This window comes from Hermetia illucens, chromosome 3 (genome assembly GCF_905115235.1).
Source record: "Hermetia illucens chromosome 3, iHerIll2.2.curated.20191125, whole genome shotgun sequence".
Taxonomy (NCBI): domain Eukaryota; kingdom Metazoa; phylum Arthropoda; class Insecta; order Diptera; family Stratiomyidae; genus Hermetia; species Hermetia illucens.
Genome location: NC_051851.1, coordinates 97762150 through 97786799, shown reverse-complemented (window position 1 = coordinate 97786799; position 24650 = coordinate 97762150). Strand labels below are relative to the sequence as shown.

Sequence of the window (24650 nt, the reverse complement as noted above, 5' to 3'; positions counted from 1 at the left end):
AAGAGCGCTAGCAGCTGGAATCGTATTGCGCATTATGTTCGGGCTCTTCTTATTGCGAAGAAGATTGAATTCGACCGGCGGAGGGATCGGACGATAAGGGGTTCCCTGAACTGACAATTTCCGTCCTACCCTCCCCCCCCCCCCCCTGTTGGTGAAAGGTATTCCCTGACTTGAAGGCCCCCAAAGCCAGGAGAGCGGGAGGGCTAGCCCGAAGTAATGTATCAAACGGTTCCAGGCTATTTCTCTGATGACAGCGAGGTGTTTAGTTGGTAGTCCGCCAGCGTGCTGTTGCGGGAGTCCAACACTCTGTGCGTAAACAGATTCACCTACCCTACTCCACAAAAAAAAAAGAAAAATATCGCAATTATAATCACCTGCTGAAAAGGGAAAAGGGTTTCAACCGTTATTTTAGAAAAGAGGATAAAACGATCTGTTCCTGGGAATAAGTCCTAGGACCTACGACCTTTGCCGGTTGAAAATCGTTTATGATTAGTGGAAGGTGAACATGATCCTTGACAACGGTATCGATGGTCTTCAGATGTTTCCTTTCTTCATATAACCCTAAGCCAAAGGAGATATTGTGGCATTCTCGAGACTAACCCTCTTTCTTTGCAGTACTATGCTTTTGTACCCTGGAAAGCCTCGTGATAGTAGATAGTGCATCCGTATGGCGCGCTCTCATGACTTAGAGCCAGATTATGACGGGATCATCGTTCGAAATGTTCAGTTAAGGCAAAGAAACAGCACACTTGCGCAGAACTACGCATCAACCGATATTTACGATGAAGAAAGGTACCTTCTATGGGTAAAAATTCACAGGGTGATGTCAGTACTAAGGTGGGCTTTGGCAACCCATGGCATGGTCTTGGTGACGGTAACTACAATGATAAAAATTTTTGTAGATTATAGTTTCGTGGCTTTGTCATCGGCAGCACATTATTCGTACACAGAGTCTGTCCTAAGGTTTGTTGGGTTTCAACTAAAAGGCAACAAACGTCTAGTCAGATCGACTATATCGGTGTCAACAGTTGTCTTCTTGTCTTCTGGATGCCCGTAATATAAGAAATGATGCCCTTTAAAATCCGCTTCCTCTCCTTCATTTTTCGCCATTGCATCTGCCCGTAGGAGAGCAGAACATCGGAAATGCAGATGCGGAAAGATGAATAGCTGAAGAAAGTGCATGGGGCTCAATCGAACAGCATTCGGTAAAGTTCCATGTCTTGTAACACAACAAGCCACGGACTGGTCGTCTAAAAGTCTCTATTGTATTTGTATTAATGGACAGAACATCGAAGGCGTCGATGAATTGATATACACACAGGGGTTGTCTCCGTTGACAGTGGTACCGCTTAGCGCAATAACAGAACTGAATTTACCTTGACTGGTTTATTGAAAATCTGTAAATGCGTTTATCTCAATAAAAACTTCAAGTTCAAGTTGTTTTGCGTCAAAGTTTAAGCTTTGCTACTATATGGGAGTAGTAGATGGAAAGTGACAGGTGCTGGTACTCAAAAGTTTTCCACAGTTCAGGGGAGGCTTCCTAAAGGTTAAATAGATAGATAGATATAGGAGTTTTTTCCTGGATGTACGTAACAGCGAAGGCTCTGACACCCTTCACTTGCGTGTTACATCCGTCCCTTCTTGCAGGGTTGGAGAGGGAAGAGGATTATAAGATCTGGCTGACTATAGAATCCTAAAAACGAATCGATGAACGGAAAAGGTTGAAGGCTCTGTTGATCGCTGCGGGTGAAGGTAGGCGTGACGCGTTCGAACTTCGATACCAAGCGAAATCCCGCGAAATTCAGCGTTTTGTGCGACACAAGGGAATTTGATATTGCGCTGTTGAAGCAAGCAATAATTTCGGAAGAATATACTGCTTGACGAAATAACTATCATGTGGTCGTCGTCTTTCGATGGTCCTATGAAGGACGTCAATGGTCGACTTCTCATCCATAATGACGTTCAACTGAAGAGGTGGAAAGAATACTTCACCAAGGTTTTTAACCATATCACATCCCGCCAAATTTCTCCTCTTTTAGATGAAATGGATAGTAACCGTAACATGCGGATATGACTGTTCCTCCAAGCAGAAGAGAAATCATTTCGGCCATGAATACATTCAAATGGAGGAAAGCCGCCGGGTTTGGCGGTGTCTCAGCAGAGTTATTCATCGCTGCACCTACAGTTACCTCAGATTTGCTACTTCCATTTGTACGGAAATCTCGGAAGTCCGCGACCTTTCCCAGAGAGCGGAAGAAGGGGATAATCGTTAAGATGAAAAAGAAGGGCATTCGTTTTGAGTGTGACAATCGGAGGAGTATCTGTGTGCTCACTGCCGTTGCAGAGATAATAGCTAAAATAATCCTCGAACGCATCAAAGAAGATCACGAAACTTGATCAATAGAGAGCAGGCTGGTTTCCGTTCCGGATCCTTCTGTATTAACACCATACCAAAGCCCTGTGGATCATTTTAGGAACTTGCGCGGAGTTTAGATCTTCACTTTTCATCGATTTTGAGAAAGCTTTCGCTAGTGTGCTCTACGTTGGAGGGGCATTGCGGAAAAAGTAATAGCTTTTATCAGAGCAACATATAATGGCGTAAAATGTTAAGTGCTTCACCGCCATTTGCATTTTTTCATCTATTTTTGTTGGCATTGGTTGCTTTCTTCAAGATAGCTTGTTTTCATGACGTGGAAGAGTTCAATGGGGCTGTCCTCAAATACGTTGATGACTGTTTGTTCCCCCCAGGTCATAGATCTTGATCAAATAGCTTGGCAAGTAGAGTTGAGCTGAAGATAAACCCCTACAAAAGCAAGGTTTTCAGTGTGACGGATCATTGTACTCTCCTCATTTGCATTAAAAACAGAGCATCGGAAAGGATAATCAATTTATATATCAAGGAAGTGTGGTTTCTGTCGACGGTGGAGCCGAACTGGATGTTGGGAAATCGTCGGGGAACTGAACCGCATTTGAGGTAATTGCGAGTGATGGCGCGTAGGTGTGTTTGACGCACTATGCCCCACCAAGTTCAAATGCCAACTATCTATCCCCCCCATAATTCCGCATGCGACCAGGCGCGTGTTATGGGTTGCGGATAATGACATGACCCACAGGGTCAGCTACGAATATTGCAAGATGATCTTATAAATAAGTAGCCGCGGATAAGCAGAACGTTTTCATTTGTGTTCATCTTCCCTAAGCTATTCTTCCCTTTTTGGGGGAGTAAATCTCCTTAACAAATCCGTAATCCAGGGTGAAGGAATCGACGCGCTTTCATATGAATTGCAGTGACGTTAAACTATATTTCAGCGGCTCCCCTCTAAATACCTTCCCTACCTTTGGAGGTCACCATGAGGCATTGCAACATTGGGGTTCTGTTGCAAGGCTGACTGGTAAGAAGTCCTTAACAAACGGACTAAACAAAGGAGCAACTCGAATATTCCACTTGTAAGGCACGCCATGAACCCAAAAATCAGGAGAAGCTTAGTGATTGTGGATGTCGACCCAGTTTCGAATGAGACTTTGACCGCATTCCAGGTCGCATTCACGGAATATGCTGAGACTCTCCCAGACGTTAGATCAAAGATCTAAAAACTAAAGATTACTTCGACAACTACTAACATTATTGATGCTGTTGACAGAATCTTTGCTGATCGTTTGGCTAGCGGATTATTGCGACAGAGGTTTATAGCCTGGTTTACGTTGCAGCTGCCACGGTTATTTGCCTCCATAATCAACATATTGGAGTTAATAGCAAAGGTATGCGCAGGAAGACTTTACGGTTCTGGGTAAGTCGACTCATCAAAGGGGTCCAAAAGTTGAGAAAGGAGATTGGGCGTACCACGCAAGCACTTCTTGGAAATCCATCACCAAGAGTGCACAGATGTATTGACAACACCATTGGAAACTGCCATCTCTACAATGATATGCCAGTCGAAGAAATCCTCGAGGTGGTGAAGCACCTTGCGGTACGTTCCAATCGCATCCACAGGTATCAACAAAGCTTTCAGAGAAGGACAGACAACACTCACAGGGAATTGACAAATCATTTTAATCAGATGACTGCCGTTCCTCAATTAGTTCTAGCATTTTTCACCAGGGGGATAACTTTCCTCATTACCAAGGAACAGGCTGCCTTTTGCCCTTCAAAATAACGATTACTTGTTTTCCTTCCATCTACAAGGTCTTCACTTCTGTGTGCGAACATCACAAAACATCTTGATGTTCATAAATTGATAGCTGAGGAGCAAAAAGGATGCGCAAAAGGCTCCCGACCGTCCACCAAAAACGAAATATTTCGACAGCCTACATCGATTATAAATCAGCCTTCGACTCCTTATCACATTCGTGGTTACTACAAGCATTACGCTTGTACAAAATCAACTCGAATGTCGTTCTTCTCCTGAGAACAGTGATGAAGAACTGGTATCCTCACAAACATCAGAAAAGACACCAATCAGGCGTGGCATCTTCCAAAGCGACTCTCTAAGCCCACTGTGGTTTTGCTTGGCTTTGTCCGTTATCCCATCTATTGCATGAAAGCAAACACGGGTTCCAAATCAAATATGGCATATTGTCGAAATGTATATTAAGGGAGTCATCACATGTGTCGGATTCGCGGAATTGAATTTTTTTGGCATCAATTGTATCTAGATATAGTGTAGAATATATGGGCAAAGTGATTTTTTGATATTCGGAGTCGTTCGGAAATTATAGTGTTAAACACGTGATAAGTCACATGCTAGATTTACGTCGATCGTCATAATAAAGCTCATATTTGTCGGTCCGAATGACGTTCGAATGACTTCGCTAAAATGACAAGAATTGAAGCCAAGGCCGTACATGTGTTTCTTGAAGAAACCTAAGGTTTATGGACTAGGTATAACAGATTAATGATCAGTTAAGGTTTTATGGCTAAAAATCACATTCCACTTTTTAAATGCGTTTTTCTCGAAAGTGCATGTTGAAAATTGGCTGCCACCATAGCGCAAAATCTATCCAACCGAATTCTTTGAAATTTTCACGACTTATTCAGAACATATTTCTACGGTTCGCAAAGTAAGATACTTGCGATTCGGTCAGTAGTTGAAGAAGCCGTAAAAAACACCAAAATTCAAAAAAAAGTTTAACAAAGCACTAAAAATTTAGTTTTTAATATTTTTTAATAATCCTAGTTTGTGGACTGTAGTTAAGTCTGTACGTTAAAATGCCCTTTACTTTTTTTTTCTTTAAGTCATTTAATGTATATTGATGACATCAAATTGTATGTCAAAGACGAGAACCAATTTCGGTCCTTGCTCGATATCACCATACAGTTCAGCAGGGATATCGGCATGCAGTTGGGTTTGGAGAAATGTTGCATAAAAGCAATTGTTCATGGAAAACACACTGACAACGAAGGACACCGCCATAATGACCTCCATTGAGGGTCGTTGGGGGGGGGGGAGTATGGGAGGGAGGAGGGTATGGATTCGGACAATGTCTACAAATACCTCGGTATATTGGAGGCGACAACACCTGCTGTGGCAATAATGAAATCTAAGTTGCTGGGGGATCTGGATCTTGTCCTGAAGACAGAGCTGTTTGGGAAAAATAAAATCGCGGTAATCAACACCAATCTCACTAGCGGCAGTGGGATTTGTATCGTGATTTGACGGCGAATACCAGTTGACAGCTGTGAATGAGTACCTGAGGGAAATCAGGGTAATAATCTCGGACGAGCGCGATGCTCACCACATTGCCTCCTATAGGGAACTATAATTCTGTAGTGTACCGTTACGGTCTTGAATGAAGCGCTCTAACACACTTCAAGGCCCTCGTCCAATATAGATTGTTGCGCCAACGATTATACGAACGCTGTTGTAATCAACACCTTTGCCATTCACGTCCTTCTATATACTCCCGGTGTGATACAGTGGAGTAATACGTAAATACAACAACATGCACAATAGATCTGCCGAAAAATTGAGGATCACCATCCCATGTCGGCAGGGAGGATGGGGATACTTGATTTGAAAACATTTCACTACAATCTAGTGTATTCTCTTCATGAATTTTTCTTCGAGAAACAATCCTCTAGCCAAATACATCAGGCTACCGTCACGACAGATAATAAATTTGCTCCTTTGAACTTGAAAAACAGAGAATGGCATCCCATATCAAATGTTACTTCAGTCCAACAGAAGATCGACAAGTGGAAAGAGGAACCCATTCACGGAAGTCATATCAGGGGTCATCGAAGCTTCGAACAAATTAATGGTGTACTTTTCTATGAGACCGAAGCATTCCTAACTTCGATTCAGGATGCTTCGCTCCCAACAAAAAAATACAAATGGTACATCCTTCATGATTCCTCAATGACCAACTCCAGTTGTAAGTTATGCAACTGTGAAGAGGAGATAATCCAGCACATAACGTCTGCGTGCAGGATGTTGAACACTACCGAGTACACCAATATCATATCTCCGTCTGCAAGATTCTCCATCAAAACCTCGCGTAGAAGTGTAACATAGTGGTAACCTACCATAATTACTATAAGTATACTCAGCAGAGAATCTTGGAAAATGATCGGGTCAAACTACTGTGGGATTGCCACCGACCGCAGTGTTAATCACAATAGACCCGATCTAGTTCTGCTTCTGCAGCAAGAACGAGCGTGCTTCATAATCGATGTAGCCATACCGTTGGACCGGAACACTGTTCAAAAACAGCAAGAAAAAATCCGGAACTACGGTCCTTTGGCGGACGATATTAAGCAGACTTGGAGATTACAAAAGGTCTAAGTAGCCCCAGTCATGATTTCAGCACAAAATTTTCATAAAGCGCTGAAAATGCTCGACCTTAGAGCTCGACTATACAAAGAGATGCAAAAAGCGGTTATCTTTGCAACCTGTGCTATAGTCCGAAGAATCCTGTCCGGTAACAGTCTGGCCTAGTGGGCTCCAGCCTTGATTCGTACTGTTTTCGATTAACATCAATAAGCTTCTGTAACGACAATCGGAATGTAGCAACACATTTTCGCATGGTCGCATCGCTGTGATGCGGGCCTTTAGAATTTGCCTCCCACTTATCCTTAGGTTGGTCGCCCCTCGGTCTGGTTGGGTGGGAAGAGGGTTCGTGGGCTTTCTTAACTATGTAAATGAAATAGTCTTTGACCACATGCTTAGAGTTGTTTAGAGGTTTTTTGTTTGGAATTGTTGGCAGATTCTAAAAAAATTAACAAACCATGTCCTTCAACTCAAAAATCTGAAAATCGATTTTCTATATAAGTCGATATTGTCGGTCTCTGCCTTTAAGGAATCGCCTCGGGACTACAGTCTGGTATGAAATATACTATTCTGGGCCTTCGATGATCCGCGATAATGAACAACTTAAAATGATGAGGTTGCACTTCATAAGAACTTGTATTATATCTGGAGATTTCGGGAATGGGATGGTTAATAAGCGGCACATGTGGATTGGTACTGCTCCTCCAAGCAAAAACCAAATCAATGCCCAGAAATTATATAAAACTGGCTGGGTTGACAGTCTTTTCGTGATTATGTCTTCTGCAGTCAGTCTTTCTCACAGAATGGAAGCTTATTAAGGCGACAGTCTCAAAATTCACTGAGAAGTATTTACGTGCTTCTTGCTGGCAGAAACACGATCGTCAAAATGAAATTAGAAATCTTGACAGAACACCAATAAAGTTTTATGGGCGAATGGTAGGCCGGCTGCCCCTCTGTATCCTACCATAGTATAATGTATCATCATCATCAACGGCGCAACAATCGGTATCCGGTATAGGCCTGCCTTAATAAGAAACTCCAGACATCCCGGTTTTGCGCCGAGGTCCAATAATTCGATATCTCTAAAAGCTGTCTGGCATCCTGACCTACGGCATCGCTCCATCTTAGGCAGGGTCTGCTTCGTCTTCTTTTTCTACCATAGATATTGCCCTTATAGACTTTCCGGGTGGGATCATCCTCATCCATACGAATTAAGTGACCCGCCCACCATAACCTATTAAGCCGGATGTTATCCACAACCTGACGGTCATGGTATCGCTCTTAGATTTCGTCGTTATGTAGGCTACGGAATCGTCCATCCTCATGTAGGGGGCCAAAAATTCTTCGGAGGATTCTTCTCTCGAATGTGGCCAAGAGTTCGAAATTCTTCTTGCTAAGAACCCAAGTCACCGAGGAATACATGAGGACTGGCAAGATCATTGTCTTGTACAGTAGGAGCTTTGACCCTATGGTGAGACATTTCGAGCGGAACAGTTTTTGTAAGCTGAAATAGGCTCTGTTGGCTGACAACAACCGTGCGCGGATTTTATCATCGTAGCCGTTATCGGTTGTGATTTTCGACACTAGATAGGAGAAATTGTCAACGGTCTCAAAGTTGTATTCTCCTATCTTTGTTCTTCCGATTTGACCATGCGGTTTGATATTGTTGGTTGGTTGCTTTTCGGTGCTGACGTCACCACCACAAGACAAAGTATATGTCTTGTCTTCAGTGCCGCCTGCTCGATCTGGATGAAGACAGTTTGTACGTCTCGGGTGGTTCTTCCCATGATGTCGATATCGTCAGCATAGGCCAGTAGTTGGGTGGACTAAAAGAGGATCGTTCCTCTTGCATTTATCTCAGCATCACCGATCAGGTTAAAGAGGACGCATGATAGGGCATCCCATTGTCTAAGACTGTTGTTGATGTCGAATGGTCTTGAGAGTGATCCTGCTGCTTTTATCTGGCTTCGTACATTGGTCAGGGTCAGCCTAGCCAATCTTTTCAATTTCGCCGGGATACCGAATTCTCTCATCCTCTATCCGGACAGCATAGCCAGCTGTCCGGATAGCTTAGTGGTTAGAGCGCAAGGCTGTCGTACGGAAGGTCGCGGTTCAAATCTCACTGGTGGCAGTGGAATTTGTATCGTGATTTGATGTCGGATACCAGTCGACTCAGCTGTGAATGAGTACCTGCGTCAAATCTGGGTAATAATCTCGGGCGAGCGCAATGCTGACCACATTGCCTCCTAGTGTACCGTTACGGTCTTGAATGAAGTGCTCTAACACACTTTAAGGCCCTGATCCAACATGGATTGTTGTGCCAACGATTATTATTATTATTATGCTAACATAGGCGGCTGTAAAGTCGATGAATAGATGGTGGAACTGGTGTCCATATTCCAACAGTTTTCCATCGCTTATCGCAGAAATAAAATCTGATCTGTTGCTGATTTGCTGGGAGTGAAGTCTCTTTGCTATGGGTCAATGATGTTCTGAGCTATCCGACCTAGCAAGATAGCGGAGAATATCTTATAGATGGTACTCAGCAACGTGATACCTCTATAATTGCTGCACTGATGTACTGATGATGATGATAATCAAAAAGCGTGGATGGCAATCATAGAGATTTTGATGGGCGCCATATAATGAAATGTTCTTTACAAGATGCTTCATTCACCACTGAACACAGGATTGAATTTCGTAATATCAAATAACCAGGTGAATTTGCACCTAGTAACTTTCAGGATTCCTCTATATTGTATTAATTCAATTCACATTTTTTAATTGGGTAAGCAATTTGAATCGACTTGTCATATTTGAGAAAGCTATTCGTTCAGACTTGGTCACACACAACGAAATCTTACAATTTGTAATATATGAATATTAAAGCTGGACATATATATCGAATGCGACTAAATATGGACGACTTCGCTGATACCATTCAAATTAATACTCCGTGGGCGCCCTTGTGCGCTCAGTCTCTAGGAGGTTGTAAAATGTACATACCTCCTCTTTATCCTGTCCTTCTTGCACCCATTCAGGAATGAGCACTCCAAACATTTCCAGGTCTTTCCAGACATCTTCCCTGCGTATGAAACTTACAAGATAGTTTTCGAATGAACCCAAGTTGTGTGAAACGATGATTCCTACAGTAGCTTTCATGCTTCAAAAGTCACCAATTCTGTGTTCATAGTAAATTCTCTTTGATGGATGGCACATTACTAAATCAACTCATGCATTTCGTATTTTGTTAGTAAGCAGATTATTTCTCTACAAATTGCCCCGGAGTACCAGAGAAAGAAGCATGCTGTTAGTTGCTGTAGTATCGAAAATCCTGCTCCAGCTGTGATTAATTACTGTCTCGCATTGAATCTTAAACATAAGTACTATTTTTCTAATTCGCACTTACCTCCACCTCCATTGCTTCCTGCCGCGCCACTGTTCTCCTTCTCCTCCGCAGCCTTTTCCTTGCGACGTTGGAGGACTACCTTCTTGAAAACCACCGCAGCAGCTTCCACCGCACTTTGTATCTCCGCTTCACCTAGTGTCGTTTTATGCTGCGAGAAAATCAACGGCAAACAACAAAAAATCGATTAGAATTAATTCAAAAACAGCTAAAACAGGGGATTGTGTGGACAGCGCATTTAACTTGATGAAAGGCCCATGAAGCGGCTAAGACCTACCTCCTGTTGATTTCGTGTTTTAGATCCCGATACTGTGTTGGCGTCCTGTTTCCCACACTTCCCTGGGCCACTGTCCCCTTCTCCGCCCCCGTCGTCCACGTCATCTTTCCCTGGCGATTTATGGTCAGGTGATTGATTTTTTTCGCTACCATCGCCTTTATCCATCATGCTGGTGGAAATCTGCGAATTCCTCCTTTGTGAGCCTGGAATTTTTGTTGCCTCTGCAAAGCAACAAAGAGAGAATGAAAACACGATGAAAAGAAAAAGCCATACAACGATGAAAATCAATTTTATCTTCGGTAAGGATTCTTGTTGTACCATGGATCTATCTTTCGACTCCTTTATCGAATCTTCCTACCGTCTTCAAGCAGAGGAGATGAAGTCAGCGTCTTGTGGACAGATAAAGGAATTCTTCCCGGAAAATAGATTCGCCCCACAACACGCTGTTGATAAGAAAGGCGACCGAGACCTGCCCTGTGTCATTGGTTCGCCCACCTTAGCATTGAGCAGAGAATGCGAGATTAACTTTTAAAATTGATATGGTTGCTTTGCCTCACTCTTTCAGGAAATCTCTACAAAGATTTGGGTCTCCGGCAAACGAAAGAAATTATCAGATTTTAGAAATTCTTTCAATTTCTCTTCAACAGAGGAAAAATGAAGGAATGGCACACTGAAAGGAAAAGGACCCTTCTAAAATTGTGACCGGTTTGACGGTTGTAATGAATGGGCTATGTAACAAGAATCCTTTGGGAAGACCGTTATTCTTTGGGGGGTTGGGTTGCCTTTGGACGTCTTTTGGTTGGTCGTCTCGTAGTATCTCAATTCATAGACTCGAATGCCATTGTTTACATCTGGTACATTAATTTTGTGTAATGCTTCAAGTCATCTAGCTTAATTAATTAACGAGTTTGGAGAGGGAGGACCAGACATCCATGAAACTGGAAGACCATTTAGATGAGTTGATGATTCTGTCGTTGGGAATAGAGATGAGGAAAACCATCAGCACCATGGAATGGAATTCGAGTGAAAGGGTTTCAGAAAAATTATAAAATTGTATCCGTGGAAGGAAATAAATGCCATTCCAAATTATACCGATGAAAGTGCTTAATTAAAAGGACAGTTTTTAATTAAGCCGGGTAATTTTAGATTAGAATTATAAATGACAACATGGTGCAATTCAAACCGAACGGATAATTACTAAGAAGGTGAATATGAGTTCGGAATCAAGCTTTAGTTAAGATTTCATCAGTTTCATCTTTTAATCAAGTTCATCCTTCCTTATAATTTGGACGAAAAAGAAAGAGTAAAAATAACAACCGATGGAGCACGGTCGTTATTGGGTCGCTGTCGGCAGAAGTCCATCAGAAGGACCATAGAAATAGAAGACCAATGGAAGAACTACTTTTCATTCCAGAGGTTTAGATTATTCATCGAGTAAGACGATTACGTACCATCCCTTAACAACACACAGGATCAATGGATATGACGGAGGAGAAAGTGGAACTATTTGTATGCTACATCGTCTATTAACACTGACGGTGCGAAGGCCGGATTGGTTGAGTGTCAGCCTACCGGTCTCGTTGCCCCGGTATCATTTGCAGAATATTAAGTGTGATGATAATAGAACCGATGTGCAGTCCCATTGAAAATCGAATATGAAAAAAATATCAAAATGGAAAGACACCTGCCCTAGATTCCACAAATGGTGAACAATAGATAAACAAGATATTAATAGTGTTCCGTCCCTACAAGGCTTGGAGCTTCCGCGTAATGGTGGCGGCCACCTTCCATGTGCTGCCCCTATTCAATGGCTCAGAGAGAACATTGGTACAAAACAGCTTCAAATTGAAACTGGTAATGAGATAGTTGAAGTTTTAAATTATGGACAAAATAGCGAAGGTGGTTTTAGCGCTATTAATACGTCTCTTAGATATACAAACTTTTCTATGTTTTGCAGATAAGAAGTGTGTAATGACTAGTCAGAATGAAAAGTCCATATCAGTAAACCCGACATGCTCCAGTGTTTAGTTCATGCTTGTATGTCAGGTCGTTCTTTCATTATAAGCTCGGTTGGCGACCATGTTCTGAAGGGTACACATCAGCCTTGCCGTTTCACTAAAGAGTTCCCCAGCACACAGTCATCTGTTCGAAAAATGGATGTCAGAGGCAATCCCCGTGTTTACCGTGTATTACTTTCAGTTTTCATTCATCGATCCGCTCCTGGTTTAATTCCACTCAGAGGATGGAAAAGTCAATATTAAGTGTTAAGTGGAGTTATCCTGCAATTCGCCTTACAATTAGCCGCATGCAAGGGACTCGCCTGCTCCTTGCTGAAAAAATAAGTCCGTAGCAAGTCGACAACACCCCTGTCTTCGATGTTGCGAGCTCTATAGAAAACTCGATTCTGGCACTTTTGGTTTTTTTACAATATTTTTAAGATCGCTACGTTGAAGCTGGTTGTAATTAGAAGTCCCGTTATCGAAATTGAGCAAATTTTGAAAAAAACTAGTCGGGAAACTGGAAGTCGTGAAGCTGGGGTGCTTCAGGTATGAAAGGTTTTGTTTGCTTCTTGTCTGAGTATATTTGAGTGTAGAACTATCCCATTTGTATGTAGCCCGTTAAGAATATGCATTTAGCATATCAGATTTAGTATTTCGGGTTGTAAATTTACACGGTAAGGCAACTTTGAGCTACTGTATCTTTGTTACTAATAGTATGATTTTGATCACACTTGGAGATAATGTTCTTCATATTATATTTTATATTATACTACTACCAACTTTTATAACTCTGACGTAAACTTAAGGGGGGTTTTACTCAATTTTCCCGAAAATACAGTAATATACTATTATTAACTTAATTTGTACAGATATCGATATGGAGAGTATTTTGAGGCCTGGGTACCATATAGAGGCAGTTTCGTGATTTTTTTCAGATTTTTCGGTAGGGTAGTTTCTGAGAATGGATCCGTTAAAGAAATCATCACTTTGCACCCCTGCCACTCCCCGCCTTTTTAGCAAATCTCAAAACTAAGAACGGCTTCGAAAAGTACTAATCGAGACCTTTTATTTGATATCCCACATGGCTATATTTGGTGAAAACAATTTTAAACCCCCCTTTTACACGTGTGGGGACCCACCCTAAATCTCAACGTAGGAGGATATCACTCACATGTCTGGGGGTCCACAGGCCCCACCTTCTGACCAAATTCCGTGTCAATCAGTATAGCCGTTTCTGAGAAAAATGCCTGCGACAGACAGACAGACATTGAACCGATTTTAATAAGGTTTTGTTTCACAAACAAAACCTTAAAAATGCGCACAAAGTGATTTCCAACACTGACTGGTGGGTTAAACAGTGAAAATATAGAAGTTAATTAGTGAATAGGAATTTGGGATTTTAAAGTTAAAAGACGAGAATTTGCTACTGACCGGGATCGGGAAGGAAAAAGGATGTAGTCATGTGGTTGTTTTGAGGTTTTTGCGCAGATACAAAGACAGTAAATCCTTAGAGAGAGCTTCTGTAGGATCGTATTTTACAGAAAGCGTGATCGAAAGTGTCGACAGGTAGTAATCGCAAAGAACAGCGGCTAAAATGCGTACTGTTCTCAGACGAATTGGAGGAGAGTATCTACGGATAACTCAGTCGTCGGTCGTTCGGACAGGACAGTGGTTAGAGCACTAGGCTGCCGTGCGGAAGGTTGCGGTTGAAATCTCACAGGTGGCAGTGGAATTTGTATCGCGACTGGATGTCTGATACCAATCGACTCAGCTGCGAATGAGTACCAGAGTCAAATCAGGGTAATAATCTCGGGCGAGCGCAATGCTGACCACATTGCCTCCTACAGTGCACTGTAGTGTACCGTTGTGGTCTAGAATGAAGTGCTCTAACACACTTCAATGCCCTGATACAAATGGATTGTTGCGTTAACGATTATCAATATCTATCAACCGGCCTGATGGAGTGCCGTGCGTTCACCGAAGGGTGAATGGGGAGATTAATCTGAGTATTGCTGTTTCTCATATTACGCATCAATTGAAGGTTCACTCAATGCAGATGGATACAAAAGCGTAATAAGAAAATATTTGGAGGCATCTCATGGGAGGCTCTTTTCCTTCACGATTGATCCAAAGAAGGCAACAATGCAGTCATTATCATTATCGCCTTTACTAAGTAAAGGGATATGTGTAACAAATACAGCTTACGACTTTAAATTCGAAATAGTCCAGATTTAAACCCAGTTGTGAACTGCTGCGCTATTTTATAAAAAATAGTTGAAACACAAAAACCCCAAAACAGAATCCGACTTCATTTCAGTTATAAAAGAAACGCAGAATATTTCCCTCAATTACTGCAGAAAATTGATTGATTTAATCATCATCATCAACGGCGCCTTAATGAGGAACTCCAGACATCCCGGTTTTGCGTCGAGGTCCACCAATTCGATATCCCTAAAAGCTGTCTGGCGTCCTGGCGTATATATTTAATAATTTCTTGATACATTCCATACATTATAATTACAAATTAATTATTCTTGTTAGTCGTTTCTTTTTTTGTTAAATTACAGTTATATTACATAATTAATAAATCTGATTATATTTATTTCATCTGAAGGCTGACGGAAGACACTCTATGTTTTTTCTTTTTTTACGTCCTGCCGTCAAGTCATGGCACTCTGCTCTCCACTCCTGCGGCGAGGTCTAAACTGAGTGGAGAGCGCCGGTGTCGTCATCTGTCCGCTCGCATTCGCAACATTCGAAATAAATTTCGAACGCCGTGAATCCTGCCATATCCTACCATAGACATTGCCCTTATAGACTTTCCAGGCTGGATCATCCTCATCCATACGAATTAAGTGACCCGCCCACCTATTGAGCCCGATTTTATCCACAACCGGACGGTCATGGTATCGCTCATAGATTTCGTCGTTATGTAGGCTACGGAATTGTTCATCCTCATGTAGGGGGCCAAAAGTTCTTCGGAGGATTCTTCTCTCGAACGCGGCCAAGAGTTCGCAATTTTTCTTGCTAAGAACCCAAGTCTCCGAGGAATACATGAGGACTGGCAAGATCATTGTCTTGTGCAAAATAAGTTTTTTCGCGTTCACTTCATTATTAAATTAACTTTAAAAATCTACGTACGTTTTAATTTGTTATAAAACGTGCCTTAATATGTGCGACTTCAGCAAACATTCCGAAAAAGTGTTTTAATAAAAGACTAAAACATCAATTTAACAAAAATTTAATGCAAATACATTTTTGGAAAGAAATAGTTATTCAATTAAGTTCATGGACAGAAAAAATAGCGAAAAAATTACAATTACATAGTATGTGCAACTCTGTAACATTTATCTGGCCACGTGTCTACTAGTCCGTATCCGCCGTTGGATGGCTTGTAAATCGGTCTCCGTCCATAGCAATATTGCGAATGCATATGCCAGTGAAGGGATAGCGAATACATTATTGTATTCTCAAGAGATGTGGTTTGTACACTAGTTTGACACGTTGCAAAAATTCGGACAGCGGAGCATCTTTCAGATTACCTGTACCTGCAGGTCCTCGCAGGTACTTGTAGAAGTCTGTCTCGGTCACAGCTTGAATGTAGCTTATGATGACCTTCACGGATGGCTTTGATTCAACAGCTGTCTAATTTAAAGTCCATCAGAACATCAGCTTAAACATGTTTACTATTCGCAACAGACTCCTAAGATGGTTATCAATATTAGCATATAAGTTAATGTCGTCTAGTTATGCCATATTCAATTGCAAAATCATGCCCTCTAGCATCATTCAGTAGCCTTTCAAAAGTCCCCTTGGAAAATGTTGCTCCTTTCCGGATGGGCTGTAAGGTACTGATGCCTTCAGACGAGCACGTTGATAAGGTGGTATGACCCCCACATATGACTGTCGCCGTGTTTCGGATCAATACAATACAGACCTAGGACACAAAAGTACGCGGGGCAATCGGTATTGCAACTAAAGATGTTTGTTTGGCCTCTAGTTGCCTGTCCTGCGACCATCGAGTTGACAATTAGTTGCTCGTTGCAACCTCTTGATCATTTAACTAAAATAGTCCATTTTTTGCAAACTACAATTTTTAGGTACGCCGGAACATAGACTAGGTTTTTACAATCAATACTCGATAGATGTAATAATTAGACTTTATTAATTTTAATGAATGAGTTTAAATTAATTAAAAACTGCACCGCGTGATAACCGACTATCCAAACGTTAGAGGCAGAAGAGAATGATCTCCCTTCATGTGTTTCCTTCTGCCCCTAACTCATGGCACACTTTCCTCGTTAGTCTTCCACTCCCGTGGCGAGCTCTACAAATTTCGAATGCTGCGAATCCTGCCGCGCCACATCACTCCGCCCCCAGATGAAACCTAGGGGTTTCAGCGACTGATGCCGGAACTTCGTTCACCGTCAATCCCCAAAGCGGACACGACGCTGCTTCGAGGCGGACACGGGTTTCAGCCTGGACAGAGAGACCGCCTTTTTGTGTCCACCGATCTCGAGCTGGAAGAAATGTTCTCCCCGCAAGAGAACGCGGTACGGGCCCACATATGGAGGCTGCAGCGGCTTCCGGATGGCATCCTTCCTGACCAGAACGTGCGTGCACGTGTCCAGTTCCTTGGGCGAACAGGCAGGTGTGCACGATTGTCGGGTGGGTGGTGTGGCTTTTATGCGTCGGAGATTGTCCCTCAGCAGACGGACCAACCCCGACTCTGTGAGACCCGATCTCTTATCGAAGACCGGATCGCTTGGGACTCTCGGGTTCTCCCCGTATACCAGCTCCGCGGGACTGGCAGCAAACTCCTCTCGTCGGGTTGTACGTAGGCCGAGTAGGACGAGAGGCAAGACTTGGGACCAGGACGGATCGTCGCGTGCCATAATGGCGGCTTTCAGCGTCCGGTGCCAACGTTCTAGCATCCCATTGGATTGCGGGTGGTATGCAGTAGTCCGCTGGCGTTTAAAACCAAGGAGTTTGCCTAACTCGGAGAAAATGGTGGACTCAAATTGCATTCCCTGGTCAGTGATGACCACTGCAGGGACGCCAAAGCGAGGTATCCACTCTCGACAGAGGGCTTCGGCACATGATTGCGCCGTAATGTCCTTCAGATGTATTGCCTCAGGCCACCGCGTAAACCTGTCGATGATTGTGAGACAATACCTATAACCGGGAGAATCTCGCAAAGGCCCTACTATATCGAGGTATATGGAACCGCTTGGAAGTGCGGGGGAATGAGCCCACTTCTTTCCTTACATGCCTGGAGACTTTACACTTCTGACATGCGATGCACTCTCTGGCCCAGGAATTGACATCCTTATTCATAGAGGGCCAGAAGTATTTCTCGGTGACTAGCCGATTTGTTGTCCTGATGCCTGGATGCGCTAAGTCGTGAACTGCGTGGAACACTTCCTTGCGAAAGGTGGCCGGAATGTATGGCCGAGGTCTCTTTTCCGAGTCTTCGCAGCAGAGAGAGAGGTTTGAGCCGAAGATGGGCAACTCCCGAAATTTGTATTTGGGGTTGGATTTGAGGCTCTGAAGTGCTGCGTCACCCTCCTGCGCCTTGGCAATAGCCGAAAAATCGAGTGAGGCGGGGATGTTAACCTCGGCGACACGAGACAAAGCGTCAGCAACTATGTTGTCCTTGCCGGACACGTGCTGGATGTCTGACGTAAACTGGCTTATAAAACTCAGATGTCGAAGCTGACGAGGGGACGCTTTGTCGGGCTTCTGTTTCAAAGCATACGCGAGAGGCTTATGGTCCGTGAACACTGTGAACGGCCTGTCTTCTAGGGAGAAACGGAAGTATTTGATGCTCAAGTACGCGGCGAGCAGTTCGCGATCGTAGGTACTGTAGTTCCGTTGAGCGGAATTCAACTGCTTCGAGAAGAAGCTCAACGGCTGCCAAACTTGATCCACCTTTTGGTGAAGGGTAGCACCTACTGCGATGTCAGAGGCATCAAGAAAAACGGCTAGAGGTGCATCTTGCAGAAGGAATGCCAAGAGTGTAGCGTCGGCCAGTTGTTGACGGGATTTTTCAAACGCGCGGATAGCTTCTTCAGACCACACGATCTCTCGTGTGTCCTTAGTTTTGGGGCCAGACAAGTACGCGTTCAAAATGGACTGGTGATGGGCGGCCTTGGGCAGGAAACGACGGTAGAAGTTTAGCATGCCCAAGAACATCCTCAACTCCTTCACTGTCTTTAGACACGGGAAGCTTGTTATCGCTTGCACAAAATGCACTCGAGATGGGCTAAGTGCTCAGACTCAGTGGAAGAAGCGACCAAAACATCATCCAAATATACGAAACAGAAATCAAGGTTTCGCAGGACTGAGTGAATAAACCTTTGGAAGGTTTGCGCCGCATTGCACAATCCGAAAGTCATTCGGGTGAACTCGAAGAGTCCAAAGGGTGTACATATTGCCGACTTTGGAATGTTTTCAGGAGCTACTGGGATTTGGTGATATGCCTTGGTTAAGTCCAAGGTCGAAAAGATGCGGCAATTCGCGAAGTGATGCGCAAAGTTGTGGATGAGTGGAATTTGATATCGGTCAGGAACAGTCTGTGCATTTGGCCTTCTGTAATCCCCACATGGGCGCCATTCGCCGTTTGGCTTAGGGACCATATGCAGTGGGGAAGACCAACAGCTGTTTGAGGGCCGGCAGATACCCTGTTGAACGAGTTGTTCAAACTCTTTCCGTGCAATAGCCAGTTTCTGGGATGGTAGAGGACGCACCTTCGAGAAGATCGGGGAACCCGTAGTGATAATGTGGTGCCGCACATTGTGCTTCACTGGTTTGGAGAGACTACACTCGGTAGTAATCTGGCTGACCTTTTGGAGAAGTGCCCGAACACGAGAGTCGGTAATGTCTTCTAAAAGAACGGAAAGATTATTGTCTGGGTGAGATACCATTTGTCCCGACGAATTAAGGTTGGTCGTGGGGTCTATAAGGGACTTATTTTGCAAGTCCACCAGCAACCCATAGTGACACAAGAAGTCTGCGCCTAATATAGGATGAAACGCCACGAAAATGTCCTACGCAAGCCAAGACTCACGTCCACTTGCCTATACCCGTTGGTCTCGAGGTACGGATTGATTTTTCCCGATCCGAGCCAGGACTACTCCAGTCTTCGAGATGTTTATGGCTCGTGAAAGACCCTATTCGATAATATTCCTAAAATTCATTCCCGGGAGAGTGGTATGGCGGGTGCTTTCAGCCGTCAGTGTGCTGGGCGGGTAACCCCGAAAGATCACCGTAATATTTGTTATTCCATTACTGAAAACTGGACTGCCACGACGCTATATTGGCAATTGTAGAGTGGTCTGGAAAAAAGCTCTGCTGGTTCTTGACATACGTTGTATTCTGAACACGCATGTAGTGACTTTTCTCCATACCATCGGAACCGACTCTATACGAGAGAAAGTATTATTGTCCAGAATAATTTATCCCTTACATACATTATTATTTTTCTAAGCGATGCTAGTGTTATTATTTTTCTTTTAAGTTTTTTTAGTTGGTTATCACTTCATCGCTTCTCTTTCGGTTTTTGGGATAGTTCTACCTGCGCAGTTGACCGTGGGTAACCAGAATGGAGATGCTGGTCACTTCCCAAAATAGCAGATCATTACAATGTGTTGATATTCAAATCTGTGATGGCAGACCTTTCGAAAATTCTATCATCTCCAGTGAATCCACACCCGAATTAAAACTCCCTCTGTTTCTACGTTAATAAAAAGGGAACTGAACTTTGGTGGTATTCTACCAGAGGTTTCATTCTATCACTCAAAAGGGCCGGAAATAGTAAAAATAGCCAACGCCCTTCAAAGTTACTTCATTCCGCGAATGTGAAGTCTATTGTAGACCTCTGTGGTGTTTGCACAACCGATGCCGGATTTAAAGGGCTCTCTCTCGCAATTTAATGTGTCAACCAGAGCCAGCAGGACACTTTCATAGGCTGGATCATCGCAATAATGACCAGAAGACAAATAACTACACCGGTAAGGGACCTCCAGAACAGCTGTCTTCTGTAAAGCTATTCCAGTTCCGGCCCGGCCAGATCAAGCCTCCGATCGTATCCAAATTGAGTTTCGTCACCTTTTCATTTCACGTATTCGATTTCAGCGGTGGTAACTCTACTCTAAATCGTCCTCAAAAATGTAGCGTTGTTTGCAACCTTTCTAAAGTTAATCTTATAATTTCCCTTTTCTTGATGATGATGATGATGTTTTCCCAGCAAGACAAAACGTTGACTGAGCATCAGAGGAAAAATTATGCAAAGCTCTTGGCGAATCAAGAAACTCTCGTTCAAAATTTTCTTGATGAGAGCAATTTTGAACTCGAAGAAGCAAAAAATCCGGTGAAGAACTTGCCGAAATCCATGCTTTTTGAAGTGAAAGCTTAAGATTTAGCTGCTCAATTTTTGCTTTCTAATAGATGCAAAGCACAGATCCATAGATACAATCAGCCACTCATAAAAGTATGCAATTTTTGTAAATTTTCTTACCTTCAGTTGGCGAAGCGTCTGCATGTTCGGCTACTTTAATTGATCTTCGCTTTGGAGTTGGTAGCTTTGTTGGCTTCTTCGGCTTTTCCGTGAGGTCAACCAGGGGTTTAGGGCTTGGAATTTTTGTGGGTTCATTTCGTTTGGAACTCTACGTGCAGAAATAAATAGAAATTACATTAATAAGATCATTTACAACAATAGCGGACTACAAAAATATTCTATCATCAAAAGTCTATACTTTTGGGTTAAAGCTGATCACCAAATATAGATTATTCATGATGCACGACTTGGGTCCTGGCAGTTACAAATTACCTGTGAGTCTTTTTCTGGGTGCGATAGGGATCGTCTTGTTACAGGCTTCACAGCCGGTTTCGTTCCGGAATCCTCGGAAACTGAACGCATCGCCTCTGGCTTCCGTTTCGCTGGTTCATCTTCATTCGATGAAGTTATCACCTCGGCCTCAGTTAGCTCCCTAGATTTCCGTCTGCGCTGACGGTCCTTTCTCACGCCTCGCAGATTCTCTTCCGGGTAGCTTGTAGGATTGTCATTTAGGAAACTTTCGGCGCTCCGACCCTTAAGTGTAGGCGGTTCTTCTTCCACAATATCATTGTATATGATTTTCGGTTCACTGCTGTAGTTCGCATAACTCTTCTCATATTGAACCTCATCCGCTTCTAAGAAACTGTTATCACTATAATAGTCACCATATTCTGATTGTTGTTGTTGTTGTTGTTGCTCATATTCGGGAAGAGTTTGCTTTGCTTCAGCGAAAGTGCGTCTTCCCGGGGTCCAGGTAACGTCCTGATTAAGGCGAGAAGGCACATCTTCTTTCACGTGATCCTGGCGAACGAGACGGCTGATCGATCTGAAAATAAGGTGACATCAATAATAAATAACGAATGAAATTAGAAGTACAGGCAAGAGTATATACAGAGTAAAAATCAATATTGGGTAAGGAAGATATAAATTTACAACAGTGTTGAGATTGTGTATTGAAACTTGTCAAAACTAGTTCCACGGCAAAGATGTGATTTGATTTCTGGAACACGACGAACTTTTTCAACATTTCCATCTGAATATCTCGGTCTAGTCATCACCTCCTCGGATTTCTTGTGTGTTTGAAGTGGGGAAGAAGCATAGCCTGTGAGCACTCAGGTACGAAAAAGGAAATATGTAATAAGGAACTGTAAATGAAAATGGTTCTATGGTTCACCCATGATGTATTCTTGGCTAGCAGAATATGTATGCCTTTAAATCTTAGTTGTGATGTTGTGACTGCCCAAAATGACGGTCTCGATACAAAGAAGATTAGAGTGGATGATCGGGTAGAAACTCGTTCCTTTTGGTTTTTGGCAGGAGCCTCGAAGGAAGTAGATTTGCTGCAGGAGGACCTCGATTTAGATCACTTAATCTCAAGTCAGACGGCGAGTCAAAGACGAGTGCCGCATCAACGGAGGATGATTGACTTGACGTTTGAATAGTGCCGGCTGATGAATCCCTAGATGTATTAGGGACAGATCAGTGGTGTGTCAGAGGGAAATATTTATGTAGATTATTCGGGACACCTCTTGGGAAGACCAATAGCTTGCATCACTTTAAAATCTAACCTGAAGTACCTTAATTGGAAATGTCGTACAGTACCTAGAACCCAGCTCGTTAGGTTAAATATTGAGAAAGGATGGCACTACTATGTTCTTTCGGCTATGGTTATGTGCAAATAAGCATAGTATTAAGTAAGAAGTGTCAAAAACTGTATTATACTTCCTTCGTTTCTTGCAGCTTCTGCAGAGTTGCTACTTTCAATTATAAAGAAATCGTGGTACTGCAGATCTTTCTCAAAAAGTAGAAGAATGAAATAATCTTCAAGCTTCCAGTAAAGAGCACCTGCCTTGCGCCATCGCAAACTAAAGTCATCTTAGAACGCATCAAGGTACATCTCCAAGGCTCGAATCCTTCTGTATCTCCCACATCACACTTCGGATCATTTTGGAATAGTATGCGGAGTTCTGATTCCTGCTTCATCGGACTTCACCGATTTGAAAAAAGTATTCGACAACGTCAACATCCAAACGAAATTAATAACTACTAATGTCATGAGCTGCATCAAGGTAAATTTCCGGGACAGTTTGAAATGAAAGGCGTAATATGGCGAGGTTGTGTCTCGGTGGAGGATGTGTAGTGCTTTAAAGGATCATAAGATCTTTCTTTAAAACCTGGATTACGCTGATGACATCTGTGTACTCGCTCATTGGGTCATAGGCATTGGCCAAATGGCTATGGATTTGAAAAAGAAGAAAAGTAGATTCAGGCTGAAGAGAAAAAACCAACAAAACCAAGCTTCTCAGTCCGATGAGTCATCGTACTCTTTTAATCCTCCAACTACCTCAACAGTAACTTAAATTTGAAGTTGTTCTGACATTCTCCCTGTATGTGTGTTATATAAGACTAATATATGCAAACCGAAAGCTCGAAGCCCTCGTTAACAACTGTCTTCGCCTTACCATTGATGTACTCTGGTTCGGCACAAACTCGGTTTACTTAGCGGACAATGACAACTACGGCTATATACACGTTGACAATTTGCACAAGGTAAAAAGCCCTAGGAACAACCCGATCAACGAACAGGCAACCGAAATTATATAATTTACAAAAATTCTGTGAGGGCTAACAAAGTAACTCAGAAGCATTAAGAGTATTCAAAACACAAACCAATGACAGAAAAATATGTTGTCTGTCTGAAAAGAGAAAATGCAACATTTTTGAAAATGAGTTGGAGAGGATGTCACTTCTTTTAAATCACATTCCTCGGAATATATCGAAAGAGGGACACCCGGAAGTTAGATTAAACAAGTCGGGAAACCGGAAGCTGGGCGCTTCAGGTATGAAAGGTTTTGTTTGTTTCTTGTGTGAGTATATTTGAGTGTAGAGCTATCTCATTTGTACGTAGCCCGTTAAGAATATGCATTTAGCATATCAGATTTAATACTTCGGGTTGTAAATTTAGACGGCAAAGTCAATTTTCAGCTACGGCAACTTTGTTACTAATAGTATGATTTTGATCAAACTTGGAGATAATATTTAATATTATTAATATTATATTATTTAATATTATATTATATTATATTTTATACTACTACCAATTTTTATAACTCTGCCATAAACTTAAGGGGGGTTTTACTCAATTTTCCCATAAATACGGTACTATACTATTATTAAGTTAATTTGAACAGATATCGATATGGAGAGTATTTTGAGGCCTGGGTATCTGGGTATGAAATCATCACTTTGCACCCCTCCCACTCCCCGCCTTTTTAACAAATCTCAAAACTAATTGAGACCTTTCATTTGATACCCCACATGACTATATTTGGTGAAAAAAATGTTTACACCCTTTCACCCTTTTACATGTATGGAGACCCCGCTAAATCTCAACGTAGGAGGATATTACTCACTGCATGTCTGGAGGTCCACAGTTCTCACCTTCTCACCAAATTTCGTGTCAATCTGTACAGCCGTTTCTGAGAAAAATGCCTGTGACAAACAGACGGACAGACATACAGACAGACAGACAAACTGAAGGACAGACAGACAGACATTGAACCGATTTTAATAAGGTTTTGTTTTACAAGCAAAACCTTAAAAAAAGAGGGTGCTTATACGAACCCAAGCGCACAAAGGACTA

The 24650-nt window shown here is 42.7% G+C and overlaps 1 protein-coding gene across 3 annotated transcripts in view; it reads right to left on the bottom strand.

Moving 5' to 3' along the window:
• The window catches only part of LOC119651153, a 414598-nt gene that overhangs the window by 127071 nt on the left and 262877 nt on the right, over positions 1–24650 (bottom strand). For all 3 annotated transcript variants that reach the window (XM_038054561.1, XM_038054562.1, XM_038054563.1), the window contains 4 exons: positions 21281–21833; positions 20969–21116; positions 10451–10671; positions 10177–10324 (listed from right to left, as the gene is read on the bottom strand). In XM_038054561.1, coding sequence (XP_037910489.1) covers positions 10177–10324; positions 10451–10671; positions 20969–21116; positions 21281–21833 — 1070 coding nt within the window. The remainder of the gene's footprint in view (positions 1–10176; positions 10325–10450; positions 10672–20968; positions 21117–21280; positions 21834–24650) is intronic.